The sequence below is a fragment of the Lissotriton vulgaris genome, chromosome 2_1, assembly GCF_964263255.1.
Source record: "Lissotriton vulgaris chromosome 2_1, aLisVul1.2, whole genome shotgun sequence".
In the NCBI taxonomy this organism is placed as follows: Eukaryota; Metazoa; Chordata; class Amphibia; order Caudata; family Salamandridae; genus Lissotriton; species Lissotriton vulgaris.
The window spans coordinates 734,696,291-734,713,036 of NC_141687.1; the positions used below are offsets into that span (position 1 = coordinate 734,696,291).

At 51.8% G+C, this 16,746-nt stretch overlaps 1 protein-coding gene across 1 annotated transcript in view; it reads left to right on the forward strand.

Annotated features, from left to right (window-relative positions):
- The window catches only part of PDE3B (phosphodiesterase 3B), a 1,395,287-nt gene that overhangs the window by 1,166,978 nt on the left and 211,563 nt on the right, over positions 1-16,746 (forward strand). The window contains exon 14 of the mRNA XM_086956022.1: positions 15,531-15,734. Coding sequence (XP_086812148.1) covers positions 15,531-15,734 — 204 coding nt within the window. The remainder of the gene's footprint in view (positions 1-15,530; positions 15,735-16,746) is intronic.

A 16,746-nucleotide genomic window follows, 5' to 3' on the forward strand; every position in this document is an offset into this window, starting at 1 on the left:
CCTCATTTTCCTTTGAAGTTGGGACAAACAAAGTTCCTGGCACACATAAACCAGTTCTGCCTGGCGCAGGCCAGGTTCACTACAGGATGTGGAGGCAGACAGTCTATTCAGTCGATAACTCCTCCCACTTCTCTAAATGCAGCCAGGTCTATTCAGCTTGTCTGTGAGTCACCCAGGAAAGGCAGGACACACCCCAACCTCTGTACGTCTGTCTAGTGTGAATGCACCTCCCCAGCACCTGTCAGTCCAAACCCAGACAGTGAATACACAAACAGGCAGAGACACACAGGATGGTTAAGCAAGAAAATGCACTCTGTCTAAAAGTGGTATTTACAAACACACAAAATTAGAATCCTCTTTACTAAAATATGTAGCTTTAAATTCTGAGTTCAGGAAGCCTAAACTCAATTTATCTATTTTGTCCTATTGGAAAGTTATGCATGTAAAATGTATCTGAAAGAGACTATTAGTTAGAGAGTCCTTACCTTCGAATTACCCCCGGGCGCCAGACTGGATCCGGAAAAACAATTTCTCAGCAGTACCCCTGCATGTCGGTAGGTGACGTTGGTCAACTCCGGGTTAGGCATTGTGGTCACCTGTGATGATGTTGCGGTGTCTACGTAGATGCCGCCACTGCTCGCTAATGTCAGTAATTCTTTTTTTCATGCCAGCAAGCGCAGATCCAGAGAGAGCGTGCTCCTTAGTCACTTTTTGACTTTTGTCTATCTTTTTGAGCCTTCGACTAATGGTGCACAAGGGATGTCCAGCCGTCGGCCCGGTTTCAAGCCCTTTGACACCTGTCACAAGTTCATGTCGGTCACTGATTCGCACCTCGTGTGTCTCTAGTGCCTGGAGCGCGACCACGACCCAAAGTCGTGCTCCGACTGCCGGGCCCTGAACCTGACGTCGTATGCTGGAGCTGTCCTGAAAGCTTTTGGAGGCCCGGCAGTCCACTCTGTGCCTGTCGAGGAGAAGGTCGCGGAGTCACCACCATTCATCCTCAAACTCTTTGCAATCCACTGGTAAGTTGAAGCATGAAAAGAAGGCAAAGAAACATTGTCCATCACATTCGCCCCGTCTGTCGTATGATGCGATGCAGGACCCGGATCGTCGTCGCTCTTTCCTGCTCTTTTAGAGCCCACTGGGACTGCTCCACGTGTCCCTCCTTTTCCCAGAGCCGGAGCGTCCCCGGCCCAGCTTTGGACTTTTTACGAAGCGCTACACAGCATCTTTGGGCAGCCTGACTGTGCAGGTGCACCTTCGGGTCCCACTGACTCGGCTGGGGCCCTGGGCCTTGGATGCCGGCAGCTCCGGCCTCCGCGTCGCAGGGCCCCCAAGGATCCAGGCCTGGATCAGTGCTGACCGACCTCACGGTACCTTCCCTGGCGCCGATTCCAGTGACAACACCCCTGACGTCAGTTTCATCCCCAACTCCAACTAGCATCGACCCCAGCCTCACCCTGGACTTCGACACAGCGCCGGACCAATGTCAGTATTGGCGCTAGAGGGTACTTATGTACCGCTGTTAAACCTTGGCATTTCCTACTGCCCTGAGGGGTATCAAGAGGAGGGTGAGGAGGACTGGGAGGGGTCTGTTGACCCTCTAGCAGACCAACTTGAGGAGCCAGACTGGCAAGATGAGTTGGGTGATGTCTGTGGTCTGGATACCTCCCAAGACCTTGGTAGGCTTTCTCCCCCTACCGTGGCAACAGAGGAGGGAGCTTCTTACGCTGTGGTGTGGATTAGGGCGGCTGAGGCCTTGAGCCTCGAGTTTCCTACGGTGGCTGTCAGGACTAATCTCCTGACTTAGGTGCTTCAGCCAGCAGCAGCCTCTTCAGAGCCCCCGCTGCCTTTTAATGAGACCCTCATTGACATCCTTTTGGATACTTGGTCCAAGCCCAGCACAGAGGCTCCTGTGGACAGGATGATTGCCTGATGCCACCTCCTGGCCCCTGGCGACCCAGTTTTCCTCTCCCTACACCTACACTTGAGAGCTCAGTGGTCCAAGTCTCCTCCTCAAAAGGTGCATTCCCTACTGCTCCCACAGATAGGGATCCGCCATCACCTCCCCCACAGGCACAAAATCATGTCGGACAGGTGGGTTTTGCAGATTGTCCGATGTGGCTGCTCCCTCTCCTTCGAGACTACCACTCCCTCCATGCCACCAACATTCCATCGCATGTCGGAGGATCACTTAGCCCTTCGCCGCCAGGAAGTTACGGTTCTCTTGGCCAAGGGAGCTATCGAACGAGTCCCTGTGCCAGAAGTAGGTCGTGGTTGCTACTCCCTGGTACCTGTTGGAAGTGGAGGTCCTTGTCGCTTACTGACGCCACCAAATGCTGGAGGCGTGCGTCCCTGACCCCTCGCTTCAACATTAGGCAAAGTAAGGACACCGTCTGAGATAGCCCTGCTCACCCCTTAGTAGCTTGGTTTTAGCAGCCGGGCTTATCTCCAACAAAACACACAAGATGATGTACGGAATGTTGCACAATGGCAAAACATTCACCCCCAGTCACAGATCTGGGTTTAATCCATCGTTATTTTGCTCACCAAGCCACCCCAGTTCAGACATGGCCATATGCAAATCAGTCTTCACCCAGTGCCCCATGGAACAGTCCAGCCCGAACTGCCAAGCCATGTCTTTCCTGGACCGGAATCAAGCACCCTAGGACCAGTTTCTGGCTATCAGCCGTCTTCAGCCAGGATAGCTTGACTCCAGTGGCTTAGTGAGCAAGGGACCCACATAGGGTGAACAGCTAAACACTCGTGAAGGCTTATCTCCAAGGCACAAGCGTTCAGCATGTGCAACCATGCTCACAGTAACCCCATGATGACATCACAAATAGACTCCAGACGAGTATTGATAAAATGAGTATAATCTTTATATAGGAAACTATATGATATGACCACATGACACAAAATCCACATATAAGAATGGGTAGTATTCTTTCCTGTGGGTTGGTAGGTTCTAATTCCAACCATCGCTTCTAACCAACAGTTAAGCTCACGTCTAACCGGTTTCCAAAAGGTTAGGCAAGTCTTATTGCTAGAATCACACACATTGCAAAAGGAAACAATACTGCAATGCGTAACCATATTGCATTATAATGTGCAACAGAGAAACAATGCCATACGTAGCGCCACAGTCATGTAATGTGCAATTGAAGGAAAAATGCCATGCGTATCGCCACCAGCATGCCCTGAACTAGGAAGAAACAAAGCAATACGTCACACTACAATCCTATACGGTGCAATGAAGAAATAATACACTGTGCCCCGTTATACTCCGATACGGTGCACTGAAGAAATAATGCAATGCTCCACATTACGATTGGGTAATATGCAAGGGAGAAAATACCGCAGTGTGTAGTGCACCAAGCATAAAGTCTATCAGGTACAAATTAGATCAGGCGTCATACAACAGTTCAATTGTTTGTTAGCAGCATTAATGCAAAGTGTAATACTATAATTTTACGTGCTCTGTTAACAGTTCCCTCATTATGGATCAAATGATGACACAAAAAGTGCTGCTTCCCACTCCGGCCCCAGTACTGCTGGGTCTTGGGTCAGCAGGGCCGTGATCCGAGCCAAAGCAATGGCTCGCACAGCTGACTGAAGCAGGAGGCCGAGAGAGTGTTCCTCCGGGCCCGCACCCACCCCAGATTGATCCATGTTACCTGGGGGGGCGCGATCCCACTCTACTCCCTGACGTCAGCAATTTGGGCCTTGATCCAGAACTCCATCACAGACTGCAGCAAACTCGGGCTGGCGGCTTAGCTCTTCAGTGGCTACCGGTCCGGGCTGCTGCTGATTGACTCCGAGGGACCCAATGACTTGGCCCTTACTCCGGCGGTCTCAGTCGACACCAAGACCCGCCCTCAGCAATGTGGAGACTTTACTTCAATTCAATGCACACCCTAACCAGGCACTCCTCACCAGCACCTCAAGTTGCACTTTGACACGCACACCACGCGTCCGATACTCTCCTCTTCTCTGGGGCTCCCGACCATCCAGCGCTCTTCACCATCGCTCCACTTGCACCTCAACACGCACCCTACTCTTTCGAGCCTCTCCTCTTTTCCCGGTGCACACGATGTCCAGGTGCTCTTCCCTAATGCCCTGACTGCACCACAACACGCACTCTTGCACGCTGGAGACTCACTTCTTTTGGTGCCTACGAGGCCCTGTGGCTCTTCACCAACACTGGGCTGCACCACGACACGCACCCATGTGTGTCGTAGACTCACTTCTTCCATTGGTGCATACGATGTACAGGCGCTCCTCACCAACGCCCTGGCTGCACCACGACACGCACACTGCATGTCCGAGTCTCATTTCTTCCTTTGGTGCTTACGAGGCCCAGGCGCTCTTCACCGACACCCAGGCTGCACCACCGCACGCAACCAGCGCGTCCGAGACTCACTTATTCCGTTGGTGTACACTGTCTAGGCGCTCCTCCCCAACGCCATGGCTGACCACGACATGCACAATACACGTTCGAGTCTCACTGCTTCCTTTGGTGCACACGAGGCCCAGGCGCCCTTCGCCAACACCCGGGCTGTGCCACGACACGCACCCTTGCGCGTCCAAGCTTCGCTTCGTCTTCCCGTGCACAACATGACCAGACGCTCCTCACCAACGCCTTGGCCTGCATCACGACATGCACTCTGCGCATCTGAGACTTAGCTTACTCCTGCGTGCCCATGATCACAAGGCACAACTTCTGAGGGTCTCAAGCGGCAAAAAGCACGAGCACACCGCGTTGCTTGGGACTTCTCCAGAAACTTTTATAATCCTGTTTTTCCAAACAGGGAGCCAGCTCACCTTGGGCCCTTGGGGTTACAAGTCACAGCACAAAGCAGTCTTCAAGCAGGGGGACCCAGCGCCTCCAAGCACAGTCCCAACAGCCTCTTCCTTAGTTAGAACAGCAAATTGCAGACCAGTCCCAGATCACGAAGCAAGGATTGGTCTATCCACAGCAGTCTCTGCAGCTGTTCCTTCTGTAGCAGAGGTTCCTCTTGACCACAGAATGGGTCCAAGCCTTTTCACTCTCAATCCATATCTGTTTCATTCCAACGTTCAGGGGGTTCAGCTCTCATAGTTATACCCCTTACTGTCTTTGAAGTTTGTATGTGCTCAGGGGTCCCTGACCCTTCCCTAAATCAGTTCTTGGTTTCTCCCTCCCAGTTTTACATCTCTCTTTGATACTGGGGGTCCGGATCCTTAATCACTCTGCAGGAGATGGGTCAATTGGTTTATAGCACCAGCCCAGGCCCTTTCACTTCCCTGGCTTCTCCTCCCCCCACTCTCCAGATGCCGGGCAGCCTGGTGCCATCACAACCCATTACCTGGGTCAAGACCTCTCACAGCTCCTGTCACCTTTCAGTTCCAGACAGACAATCCATATTTCAGAGACACACAGAAATGCTCAGAGCACAAAACTCAGCCACTTTCTAAGAGTGGTTTATAAACACACAGTGACAAAACAACCTTCACAAAAAAATTGCATTATGACACAGAGTCCAAACATACTAAACTTCACCTCTCCATTATAAACCGATAGGAAAATAGGCTAACAAACACAACACCCAGCCTACCCCAGTCTGTCCTATGGGCAGAATGGCCTTTCCGCAGTGAAAAACGAAATGGAGTGTTTTTCACTGTCAGAATACAACACACACCTCAGTTTATGTTCTGCCTTTTACCTACACTGCACCCTTCCCAGGGGTTACCTGGCACCTACCACTAGGGTGCCCTGAGCCCTCTGCTGCCGCTGGCATTGGTCTGTGCCCGTTTTTTCTGACTCTGTGCCCGTTTTCCCTGACTGTTGGATTTCTCTCTCTGTGCTGTCCTCTTAAATTCTGTGTTAGCATCATTGTGTTCTTTCTCCCTTGTAGACTGTTAGCATTATTGTATTTATTGTATTTTTCCCCTCTGTGCCCCCCACTTTGACTTCTGTATCCTCTGCGCGCTCCCCCCTTCGTTTTTTTCCGCCGCTGCGTCCTCTGCAGCCCTACCCCCTGATCTCCCATTTGCCGCCCGCTCCCAGTGCTCCTCCCTCCCACATCCCCTCATATGGAGGCCCAGCCGAAGGCACGCCTAAGGCATGCCCGTCCGCACATGGACTGCACCCAGCGCCCAGACCCCTGGCCAATCGCGAACGCCACAACGCCCGCCTCTGCTACGACTACGGCACCCTTTACGCACTCCACGCTGGAAGATCACGCACCTGCTGCCTGGCCGCCCCGAAGCTTACCCAAGGACCCTTTTCTTGCCAGAACTGCAGCTTCACCAGCATCCAGTCTGCCAGCCCACCCACCAAAGAACTTAACCACCTCAGATGCATTCTCCTCAACACCTCCTCCGCACATAAACACGCTGTGGCACTCTGGGACCAACTGGACTCCAACCCCCCAGACGTCGCCTTCCTGACGGAGACTTAGCTGAACCCCTACCTGGTTCCCAACATCGCTGTAGCCATCCCGGACGGCTACAAGATCACCTGCAAGGACTGCACCAATGGAGTAGGAGGAGTAATCTCCATCGTCCACAGGAACACCCTCAAAATCTCTACATACACCGACGACACCCTCAGCACCCCCGAATACCTGCACTTCCAGATCCACAACGAGCCCACCACCACCCTCACAGGTACCCTCATCTACAGACCCCCCCGGACCCCAACCACAGTTTAGCGACTCAATCGCCGACGTCATCAGCACATGCCCTAGCCTCCACGGACTACATCTTCCTCAGGGACCTGAACTTCCACCTCATGAACAGCGATGACTCCAACTCTTCCACCCTGATCGACAACCTCGCCACCCTCGGACTCAGACAACTTGTCACAACACCCACCCACTCCACCAGCCACACTCTTGACCTCATCTTCTCAGCAAGCTCCCACGTCCTCTTTAACCATACCACTGAACTCCACTGGACCGACCACTGTTGCATCCACTTCACCTTCCGGAAACCCACCACGCACCACTGCACCCAGCAGATGCCTCGCTGCCGCTGGAGCAAAGTCACAGAAGACCAGCTAACCACCACCCTCGCCCAGAGCCCACCTGGAGACTCATCCGACCCAGACGCCGCAGCCCGTAACCTCAGACAGTGGATCAATGACTGCGCCAACACCCTCGCCCCGCTCAAGAAGGCCTCCAACACCCACACCAGCAAGAAAGCCAGCTGGTTCACCGAAGACCTCCAGGCCTCCAAGCGCACCTGCTGAAAACTCGAAAAAAACTGGATCCATGAACGAACTCCGGAAAGCTACACAGCCCACAAGAATGCCACCCGCAGACACCACCACCTCATCCGATCCGCCAAAAGGACCTACTTCAAAGACCGCCTAGACAACAGCAAAGAGCTCATTAACATCGTGAAGGAAGTCTCTAACCCCAGCTCCAAAACGGACGACATCCCACCCTCACAAGACCTGTGCGACTCGCTGGCTACCTTCCATCGCAAGATCGCAGACATCCACGACAGCTTCGATGCCGTCACCACCCCGGCAACCAATGAGACCTCCGCTCGCACGACCACCACCCGGCCGCCTGCTGTCCTCGACCACCACCAACAACGACGACGACACCATCAAGATCATGAGCACCATCCACTCCGGATCCCAGGAAGACCCCTGCCCATACCACATCTTCAAAAAAGCCAGCAGCACCATCGCACCCCATCTCCGGAAAGCCATCAACATCTCCTTCGAGACAGTGACCTTCCCGGATAGCTGGAAGCACGCAGAAATCAACGCCTTGCTCAAGAAACCCAAGGCGGACCCCAAGGACCTCAAAAACCTCCGACCCATCTCCCTGCTCCAGTTCCCGGCGAAGGTCATCAAAAAGGCTGTCAACAAACAACTTACCAGCTTCCTTGAGGAGAACAGCATCCTGGACCTGTCTCAGTCCGGGTTCCGCAGCAACCACAGCACTGAAACTGCCTCATCGCCTCCACCGATGACATCAGGACCCTGCTAGACAACGGAGAAACCGCGGCTCTCCTCCTCCTGGACCGGTCATACGCCTTCGACGCGGTCTACCACCGCACACTACGAATACACCTCTACGACGCTGGAATCCAAGAGAAGGCCCTGCAATGGACCACCTCCTTCCTCTCCAGCAGAACACAGAGCGTCCGCCTCTCCCCCCCATCCCCCCCCCCGCCCCCCTTTCGCTCCAAAGCCACCGGATCATCTACAGCGTACCCCAGGGCTCATCCCTCAGCACAACATTGTTCAACGTCTACATGGCACAGCTCACCCACGTTGCACAATGGCAAAACCTCAACATCATCTCCTACGCTGACAACACCCAGCTGATCCTCTCCCTCACCAAAGACCCCCACACCGCCAAAACCAACCTCCACAAAAAAATGAAGGCCGTCGCTGACTGAATGATAAACAGCCGACTGAAGCTGAACTCGGACAGGACGCAGGTCCTCATCCTCTGATACACCCCCTCGGCCTGGGACGACTCCTGGTGGCCAACTGCACTAGGAGCACCCCCTACACCTACCGACCACACACGCAACTTAGTGGTCATCCTCGATTCTACCCTTTCCATGACAAAGCAGGTCAATGCAGTCTCCTCCTCCTGCTTCAACACCCTCTGCATGCTTCGCAGGATCTTCAAGTGGATCCCCACCGAAACGAGAAGGATGGTCACCCAGGCCCTCGTCAGCAGTAGACTGGACTACGGAAACTGACTCTACGTAGAAGCCCCGGCCAAACTCCTGAAATGGCTCCAACACATCCAGAGCGCCTCCGCACGCCTGATCCTCAACATCCCTCGCCGCAGCCACATCACACCCCACCTGAGAGGCCTGCACTGGCTCCCCATCAACAAGAGGATAACCTTCAAACTCCTCACCCACGCACACAAGGCACTCCACAACACCAGACCAGCGTACCTCAACAGCCGACTCAGCCTCTACACCCCCACCCGCCAGCTCCGCCAGCCTCGCCCCGTCCCCCGCATCCGAAGAGTGACCGCTGGCGGCAGATCATTCTCCCACCTCACCGTCAAGACATGGAACATCCTCCTGCGGGAGACCGAAGACCTTCTAACCTTCAGGCGACTTCTCAAGACCTGGCTCTTCAAACAGTAGCAGCTCCCCCCCACGCCCCCCAATGCTATGATTGATTTATTGATTGACAAGTGGTTGCACTTGTCAGGACTACATGCTAACTTAGCATTCTGCGTGCGGGGCCTACACTGAAGGTCAGAGTTGCCTTCTCTGTGCGCCCTTGCATTACTAGCCCTTGCACACACAGTGCACATCACTAGGGACTTTTACTAGTAAAGCAACCATTCCAATCACGGCCAACCAATCACCATTACATTTTAAACCGGGAACTCTGGTACTTTGTCACTGATCAGCAGTGGCGAGTACCCACAGCATCCAAGTTGGCTATTCTATGTCAGGAAAACGGTCTAGGGGGAAAGCAAAATGTTTAGGGAACGTTAACCAAAAAGGCCTAGTCCTACAGTACCCAAGAAGGGCAAAGGCCTGCGTCCTATCTTAGACCTTAGGGATGTCAACCGCTTCCTCCGGTAGGAGAAGTTCAAAATGTTAACCTTGGATCCGGTCTTTATTGCCCTCAACCCTGGAGACTGAATGGTAGCGTTGGACTTGCAGGATGCTTATTTCCATATCCCCGTCTTGCCTGCCCACGGGTGTTACTTATGGCCACGTTTTCAGTTTACTGTGCTCCCCTTTGGCCTTACCAGCGCCCCTTGGGTGTTCACGAAAGTGATGGCGATGGTCGCAGCTCATCTGCGCAGATCAGCGTTTCCAGTCTTACCCTATCTTGATGACTGTTGAAGGCGGGCTCACCCCAGGCTGTCGTCTCCCACCTCCAGACTACAGCAGACCTCCTGCATTCACTGGGGTCCACTATCAATGTGCAGAAGTCACACCTCATTCCCTTTGAGAAGCACCTTTTCATCGCAGTTCTGGATGCAGTACAGTTTCGGGCTTATCCTCTCGAGCAGCGAGCCTGGGATATTTGGGCTATAATACCAATGTTTAAGCCTCTATCCCGGATTTCGGTGAGAATAACCCTAACGCTGCTGGGCCTCCTGCATCCTGCTGGTAGATCATGCCAGATGGCATATGCCTGCTCTACAGTGGGACCTGAAGTTCCAATGGGCGCAGCATCAGGCAAATCTTTCCGATGTCATCCTGATCTCGGAGGGGACTGCAAGTCAGCTGCAGTGGTGGCTCACGAACTGGAATTGGGTCAATTGCAGATCCCTCTCCCTTCCGCAACCGGAGTTCTCAGTGGTGATGATTGCATTACTCCTGGGATGGGGCGGCCTCAAGGGAGAGGAGGAGATCGGAGGCCTCTGGTCTCCGGCAGGGTCTGGGTTCAACATCAACCTTCTGGAGCTCCTGGGCGATTAGTCTTTGTTAGAATTGGGGGTCTCTGGTTGGCGCAAGTATGCACTTGTGACAAGCAGGGACCCTCTCCTCTAAGTCAGGGCGAAGGATGACCCCTTAGAATTACCCTTGCTCACCCTCTAGGTGCGTGGCGTGAGCAGCCAAGGCTATTCTTCAGGCGTTAGTTAGTTAAGCATTTGTAATCACACACACAGTAAAATACACCAATCCCCCCACAAATGGACACCAGGCTGTGAGTATATAAAAATACGCTTCTTTATGTAAAATATATATCTCTCTTAGGTCAGACTTATCACAAGACCAAATAACGTTTTTGTAGCATCACAGATTGTAAATAGGCAAACTTTCTTAGTTTCAGTTCAAATGGAGATTTCTTTGTTAATGCGCTTCTGTTATGGATTTCCTAACTTAAATGTTCCAACAATAGTTCTTTTAGTTGCACTTCAGAATGGTTCCTCTTTTAAAGTCAGCTCCTCAACGTTCTCTCGGTGTCTTTGCCTTTTAAAAGAAAGCCTCTCTCCGTTCTGGGGCTTTGGGACTCTCCCCGGCCTTCGGCGTGCCTTGCAGCGCCTCTCCTGCCTCTTCGCGGTGAAACTGACCCGGCCCCTACCAACTCTCACGCATCGGGCATGAGCACGCCTGTGCTGGTCCCAGCTCTTCCTCTCGGCTCGAGGACAGAGTTAGAGGCGGGCCGGCCCAGCGGTGCAGGAGGGCTCCGGGAGCAGCACGGGCGGCAGGGGGAGGCTCGGAGTCCCTGACGGGGAGTGCAGACGAAGCATTCAGCTTTCACTCACCCGTGGGGGCTCCGGGCACTCGGCGACTTCTCGGCCTTCCAAGGATTCCAGCGGGAGGGGCTGGAGCGCGCTCTTTGGCTGCAGGCAGGCACACAGAGCAGAGCGGTGCGAGTCTGGTGAAAGGAACGGCTCGCACTGCGGGGGATATTGACAGTACCTTGGCACTTGTAGGCAGGAGCGGCAATAAAGGGAAAGACAAACGTTGCGGGCCCCTAGCCCGAGGTGACTTCAAAAGCACACAAACACTTCTTTGTTGATGGGGGTTGGGCCGAGTCGGCACAGGCAGCGCGACTCGGTCCGGGGAGCACTTGGGATCCTGACGTCAGCGGGTGTGGGCAATCTGGCAGGCACGGCCCGCGACCCTTGACACGACGGTGCGGGGGTCTCAGCGGGGGCGGCGCGGCCTGACGAGTCTCTGGGGTGCAAAGCGGGGTCACAGGGCACGGACTGTGCAGCTGTGGACCCGGCGTAGATCGCAATCGGCAGAGGGAATTCCGGCCGGAGGGGGGAGAGCGCTTCAGGGCTTCCAGTAACAGGCAAGGGGCAGAGGAGCAGGAAGCCAAGCCTGGGGGCAGAGAGCGACTCCGGTCAGGACAAAGGCAGGCAAGCTCCCGAGTGCCACAGCCCTAGGAGGGGCGATGAGGGGCGCAGTCTGGCTCCAGCGGGATGCACACACGGCTCGAATGTCAGGACGAGCCAAAGCACCAAGGACCCACTAGTCCTGGGGTCCAGTTCACGGGGCAAGCTCAATCAGGCCCTTGGAGAATGTTTAGAGCACAAAGCAGCAAAGTCTTTCTTCAGCAAGTCTTCTCCTCTCCTTTCTCAGCAAGGCAAGCAGCAGGCCAGTCCTTCCAGCGTCTCTTCTCCTTCTAGTCGGGTAGAGGTCCTTTGTGGTAAAACAGGATTCTAATTTACAAGGAGCAGGGCTCCTACTTTTATACTGTATTTCTTTTGTTCTGACAGGCCAGGGGGGCCTTTGCATAGCCACTTTCAGTCTCTGAGTACTTTGTTGGGTGCAATCTGGCTTCTGCTTTCAGTGTGAGGGGCAGGCACATCAGACGCTTCACAGGAGGTGGAGCCAGCATTGTGTGGACAGGGGCAGCCAGGAGTACCTTGATGATGGGGCTTCGCCCTTCCTGGGCCAGGTGCAGGCTGAGTCATCAGTCGCTCCCCAGGGGGGCGGAGCCAGCATTGTAGTGGCAGAGCACAGCCTGATGCATTGTCCAGGGAAACTCCCACCTCCCACTAAGGTGTAATCCTTCCATTCACCACCTGTCATCCCCCAGCCCTGTCACTCACACATCCCAGACAGTCAGATACACATACTGCAGAGGCGGGCTGAAATGGTTAGGCAAGCAAATGCTAACTTTCTAAAAGTAGCATTTGCAAACACAGGATATTAAAATAAATTTTACTAAAAGAAGTATTTTATTATTCTGAGTTCAGGCATACTAAACATTATTTTCTACCATGCTCCCTGAGCCTGCTGGGATTATAGAGTGTAATAATTCCAGCAGCCCATCTGGCCTAAAAGGGAGCAGGTAGCCTTACAATAGTGAAAACGAATTTGGCTGTAATTCACTATTAGGACATGCCACACTCATCAGGGCTTGTCCTACCTTACACTTACAATGCACCCTGCCCTAGGGCCTACCATAGGGGTGACTAATATGAAGTTACGGGAAGGTTTAGGGGCTGGCAAGTGTGTGCACTTGCCCAGCCAGCATGACAGTACCAGACTGCACACAGGTTCTGCAATGGCAGACCCTAGACACATTTTTTACAAGGCTGCTTCTGTGGGTGGCGCAACCAGCGCTGCAGGCCCACTAGCAGTATTGGTATTTTCAAGCCCTGGCACTCCTAGTGCACCTTACTGGGGACTGACAGTAAATCCAAGGAACCAATCAGCTATACCAAACACAGTTACACTTTATATAGGGAGAGCATATGCACTTTAGCACTGGTCAGCAGTGGTAAAGTGCCCAGAGTCATTAAAGCAACAAAAACAGGTCAGAGAGAGTATTGGAGGAAGGCAAAAAGTTTAGGGATGACCCTGCCAAGAGGGCCAGGTCCAACAGTCTTGCACTTAAGGCATTCCGTCCTTCTGTCAGAATAAGAGTAGTGCAGGAGTTAACCAACAACACCACCATGTAGTACTGCAGCAAACAAGGCGGGGTGAGGGCCTGGACCCTATGTCAAGAGGCTATTCACCTTTGGACATGGAGCATGACCCTTGTGGTTCAACAGATGACGGGTTCCCTGAACGCCAGGGCGGACGACCTCAGCCTCCGGTACATGATGGATAATGAATGGCGTTTAAACTCGAAGGTGGTGCAAGGTCGCTCTCGGCAGTGGGGAGAGCCTTGGTTAGATCTATTCACCGCCGAAGAGAGCGTGCAATGTCAGCAGTTCTGCGCGTTGGAGTTTCCACAGCAGCATTCTCTCTGCGATGGCTATCTTCGCGAGTGGAATTGCGGCCTGCTGTACTCCTTTCCGCCTATACCACTTCTACCTAGAGTGCTGACGAAGATCAAGCACGACCGAGTCATTCTTGTGGCTCCCGACTGGGCACGAAAAGTCTGGTACCCCGAGCTCTTGAGCATATCCATCGATCCTCTGATCAGACTGCCTCTTCGGGAGGATCTTCTATCGCAACAGCAAGGGACGGTTGTCCACCAAACCTGTTCAGCCTTCTACATCATTTCTTTGAGATTGAGAAGCGACAGTTGACCGCTTTCAACCCTTCTCCCGAAGTCTGTAATGTTATCTTGGGAGCCAGGCGCCCCTCCACTATACCGGTATACGCCTGTAGATGGAACAAATGTGTGGCATTGTGCACAGCACAGCTGTGAATCCCCTTTCTGCCCCTCTTTCAGAGGTTCTCCTTTTCATTCTCTTTCGCCCAGCAGGGCTCTGTTCTGGGCTCTCTTAAAGGCTATCTTTCAGCCTTTTTGGCTTCTTGATCAGCCTTCTCTTTTCAAGTCCCAGTTTAACAGATTTCGGAAGGGCATTACTCATCCCTTTCCTCCTTATCCTTAACTAATGCCCCAGTGGGGCTTGAATCTTGTCCTCATTTATCTTATGTGTGCTCCCTTTGGGCCACTACATAATTGTCCTCTTCGTCTCCTTACTTTGAAGACTGCTTTCTTGCTTGCCATCACCTCTGCTCGCAGGGTGAGTGAGCTTCAGGCTTTATCTTCTAAACCTCCCTTTCTTGCTGTCCATCCGGGCAAAGTGGTTCTTCGTACGGCCCTCTTTTCTACCCAAAGTGGTTACCTCTTTCCACATAGTTTAGACCATCTCATTGCCCTCCTTCCTGCCTCCGCACCCTTCCAAAGAGGAAGAGATACTCCATTGTCTGGACCCAAAACGTGCGCTGCCCTAATACCTTGACCGCACTACAGACTTCCGGGCGGTCGTTCAAGTCTTCGTGGGTTATGTGGACACCAAGAAAGGTCAGGCAGTGCACAAACGTACCATCTCTCGATGGGTTGTCTTATGCATTAAGATCTGCTATTCTTTGGCAAAAAAGGAACCTCGGGTAGGACTATCCGCCCACTCTACCAGGGCAACAGCAGCCACTACTGCTTTGGGTTGTGGAGTTACGCTGGTTGACATCTGCCAGGCAGTCACGTGGGCATCCTTGCACACGTCTACCAAGCATTACTGACTGGACAGACTAGTCCAGAGAGAGTGCATTTTTGGCTGTTCTGTTCTCTAGGACATCCTGGTGTGAACTTAGTTGGCAGACCCCCCTCCGAGGTTGGTATTGCTGGGGTATCTTTTCTAAGGTGAGGAATCTATAACTAATAGTCTCTTTCAGATGAACAAGTTTGTTACTTTTGGTAACAATGTATCTGTAAGAGACATATATTAGTTAGAGATTCCTCACTGCCCCACCCATCCTCCCTGTTCTGCGAATTGACTTCTAGACATAGGGACTCCCTTACAGGGCCCTAGTTTTTTGCACCAGTGTTCAGTGTCTTGCATGGCTCTGCGCTTCTGGTGTGAAAAGTCGTGTCAGAACTGCTGTCGGCGCACAGGGGCGGTGTCTAAGTAGACACTGCAACGTCATCATGGCGACCACAACGCCGACAACATACACTGAGACTACCGATGCCACCTACCGAAAATCAGGGGTCCTTCTATGAAAAAATTCTCCGGATCCAGTCTGACGATTGGGGGTATTTCTAAAGGTAAGGAATCTATAACTACATATCTCTTACAGTTACATCATTATCAAAGGTAAGTAACTTGTTCTTCTAATAAATGTCTGGTTTTCTGTTTACTTTTTAAAACATGTTTTTTTTCTTTTTCTGAAAGGCTGTGCTGTACAATGACAGATCCGTCCTGGAAAATCATCACGCTGCTTCTGCATGGAATCTTTTTCTGTCTCAACCAGAGTACAATTTTCTTAATAACCTCGATCATGTAGAGTTTAAGCGATTTCGATTCTTGGTCATTGAAGCAATTCTTGCCACGGACCTAAAAAAGCATTTTGATTTCCTTGCGGAGTTTAACGCAAAGGTTAGTATAATCTCTTTGCAAAGACAGTTATGTTATCTTAATATCCGTATCATAGAAGAATTCTGTTATAGATGAATTTACATGATTAGAAGTGTTCCGATTATTATAGGCAATAGGCAATCTGCACTGTTAACAAGGGACCTTCAATACATTAGGAGTGTAATTGCGAGTTTGGCAAAAACGGGACAATCTGCCGGTCCCTGCCTCGGAGCTGGGGAAGCCAATGGGTTTCTGACAGATATTCTTCTGGTGCTTTGACCACCGCGGCACTTTCCGAAAAAGGGCCGGCTATGCATGACAGTATCATATTTGTCTGGTGAACGCCCACACAGTTTGTTATTCTATTCCCTAGATTTGCATCTCCAATAACACCAGTACTTTTGCCTCCGGTCTTGTATGCTTCTGTAAGTTATCAAATCCTTCAGCAACATGAGTGCGGCGTGGCACAGTCACGCTCGCTGGCATGGGCATAGAAATAGTTTTAATAAATGTACTTAAAAGGATTTAATGTTATAATGGGCAGAAACTTTTAAAAACATTCAGTTACTTTAAAGTATGGCTATAGAGGGCTATTACTTTGTCTCTCTACGTGCCTCTATTTTCAGTTGTGCTGGCATTCCAGCTCAAGAGGCAGGCTTGGACTACCAGCTTGTGTTATAGAACATCTGAATAGCATCAATTATTTCTCTATCATGGGATCTTCATTGATGTTAATAAACACCGATTAGTGTATGCCTCCCATGTATACTCATTAAAACAGAAGCCTATAGCTCATAAAGCATGTAATTATATCTTTATTTAGAAAGAGCTGTTTATGTAAAAATAACTGTAGGATTAAAATATTTAAAATAATTCTTTATAAAAGAAACATGTGAACAAAACCTTAAAAAGGGGCTGTTGGTCAAAACTATTTTAAATTCTCCCTTTTGAAAAGAGGAAACAATAAAAGGGACTTGTTTCTCCTTGGCATGCAGCCACCATCAGAGAACAAGCATTGGTAAAGCTAATCACT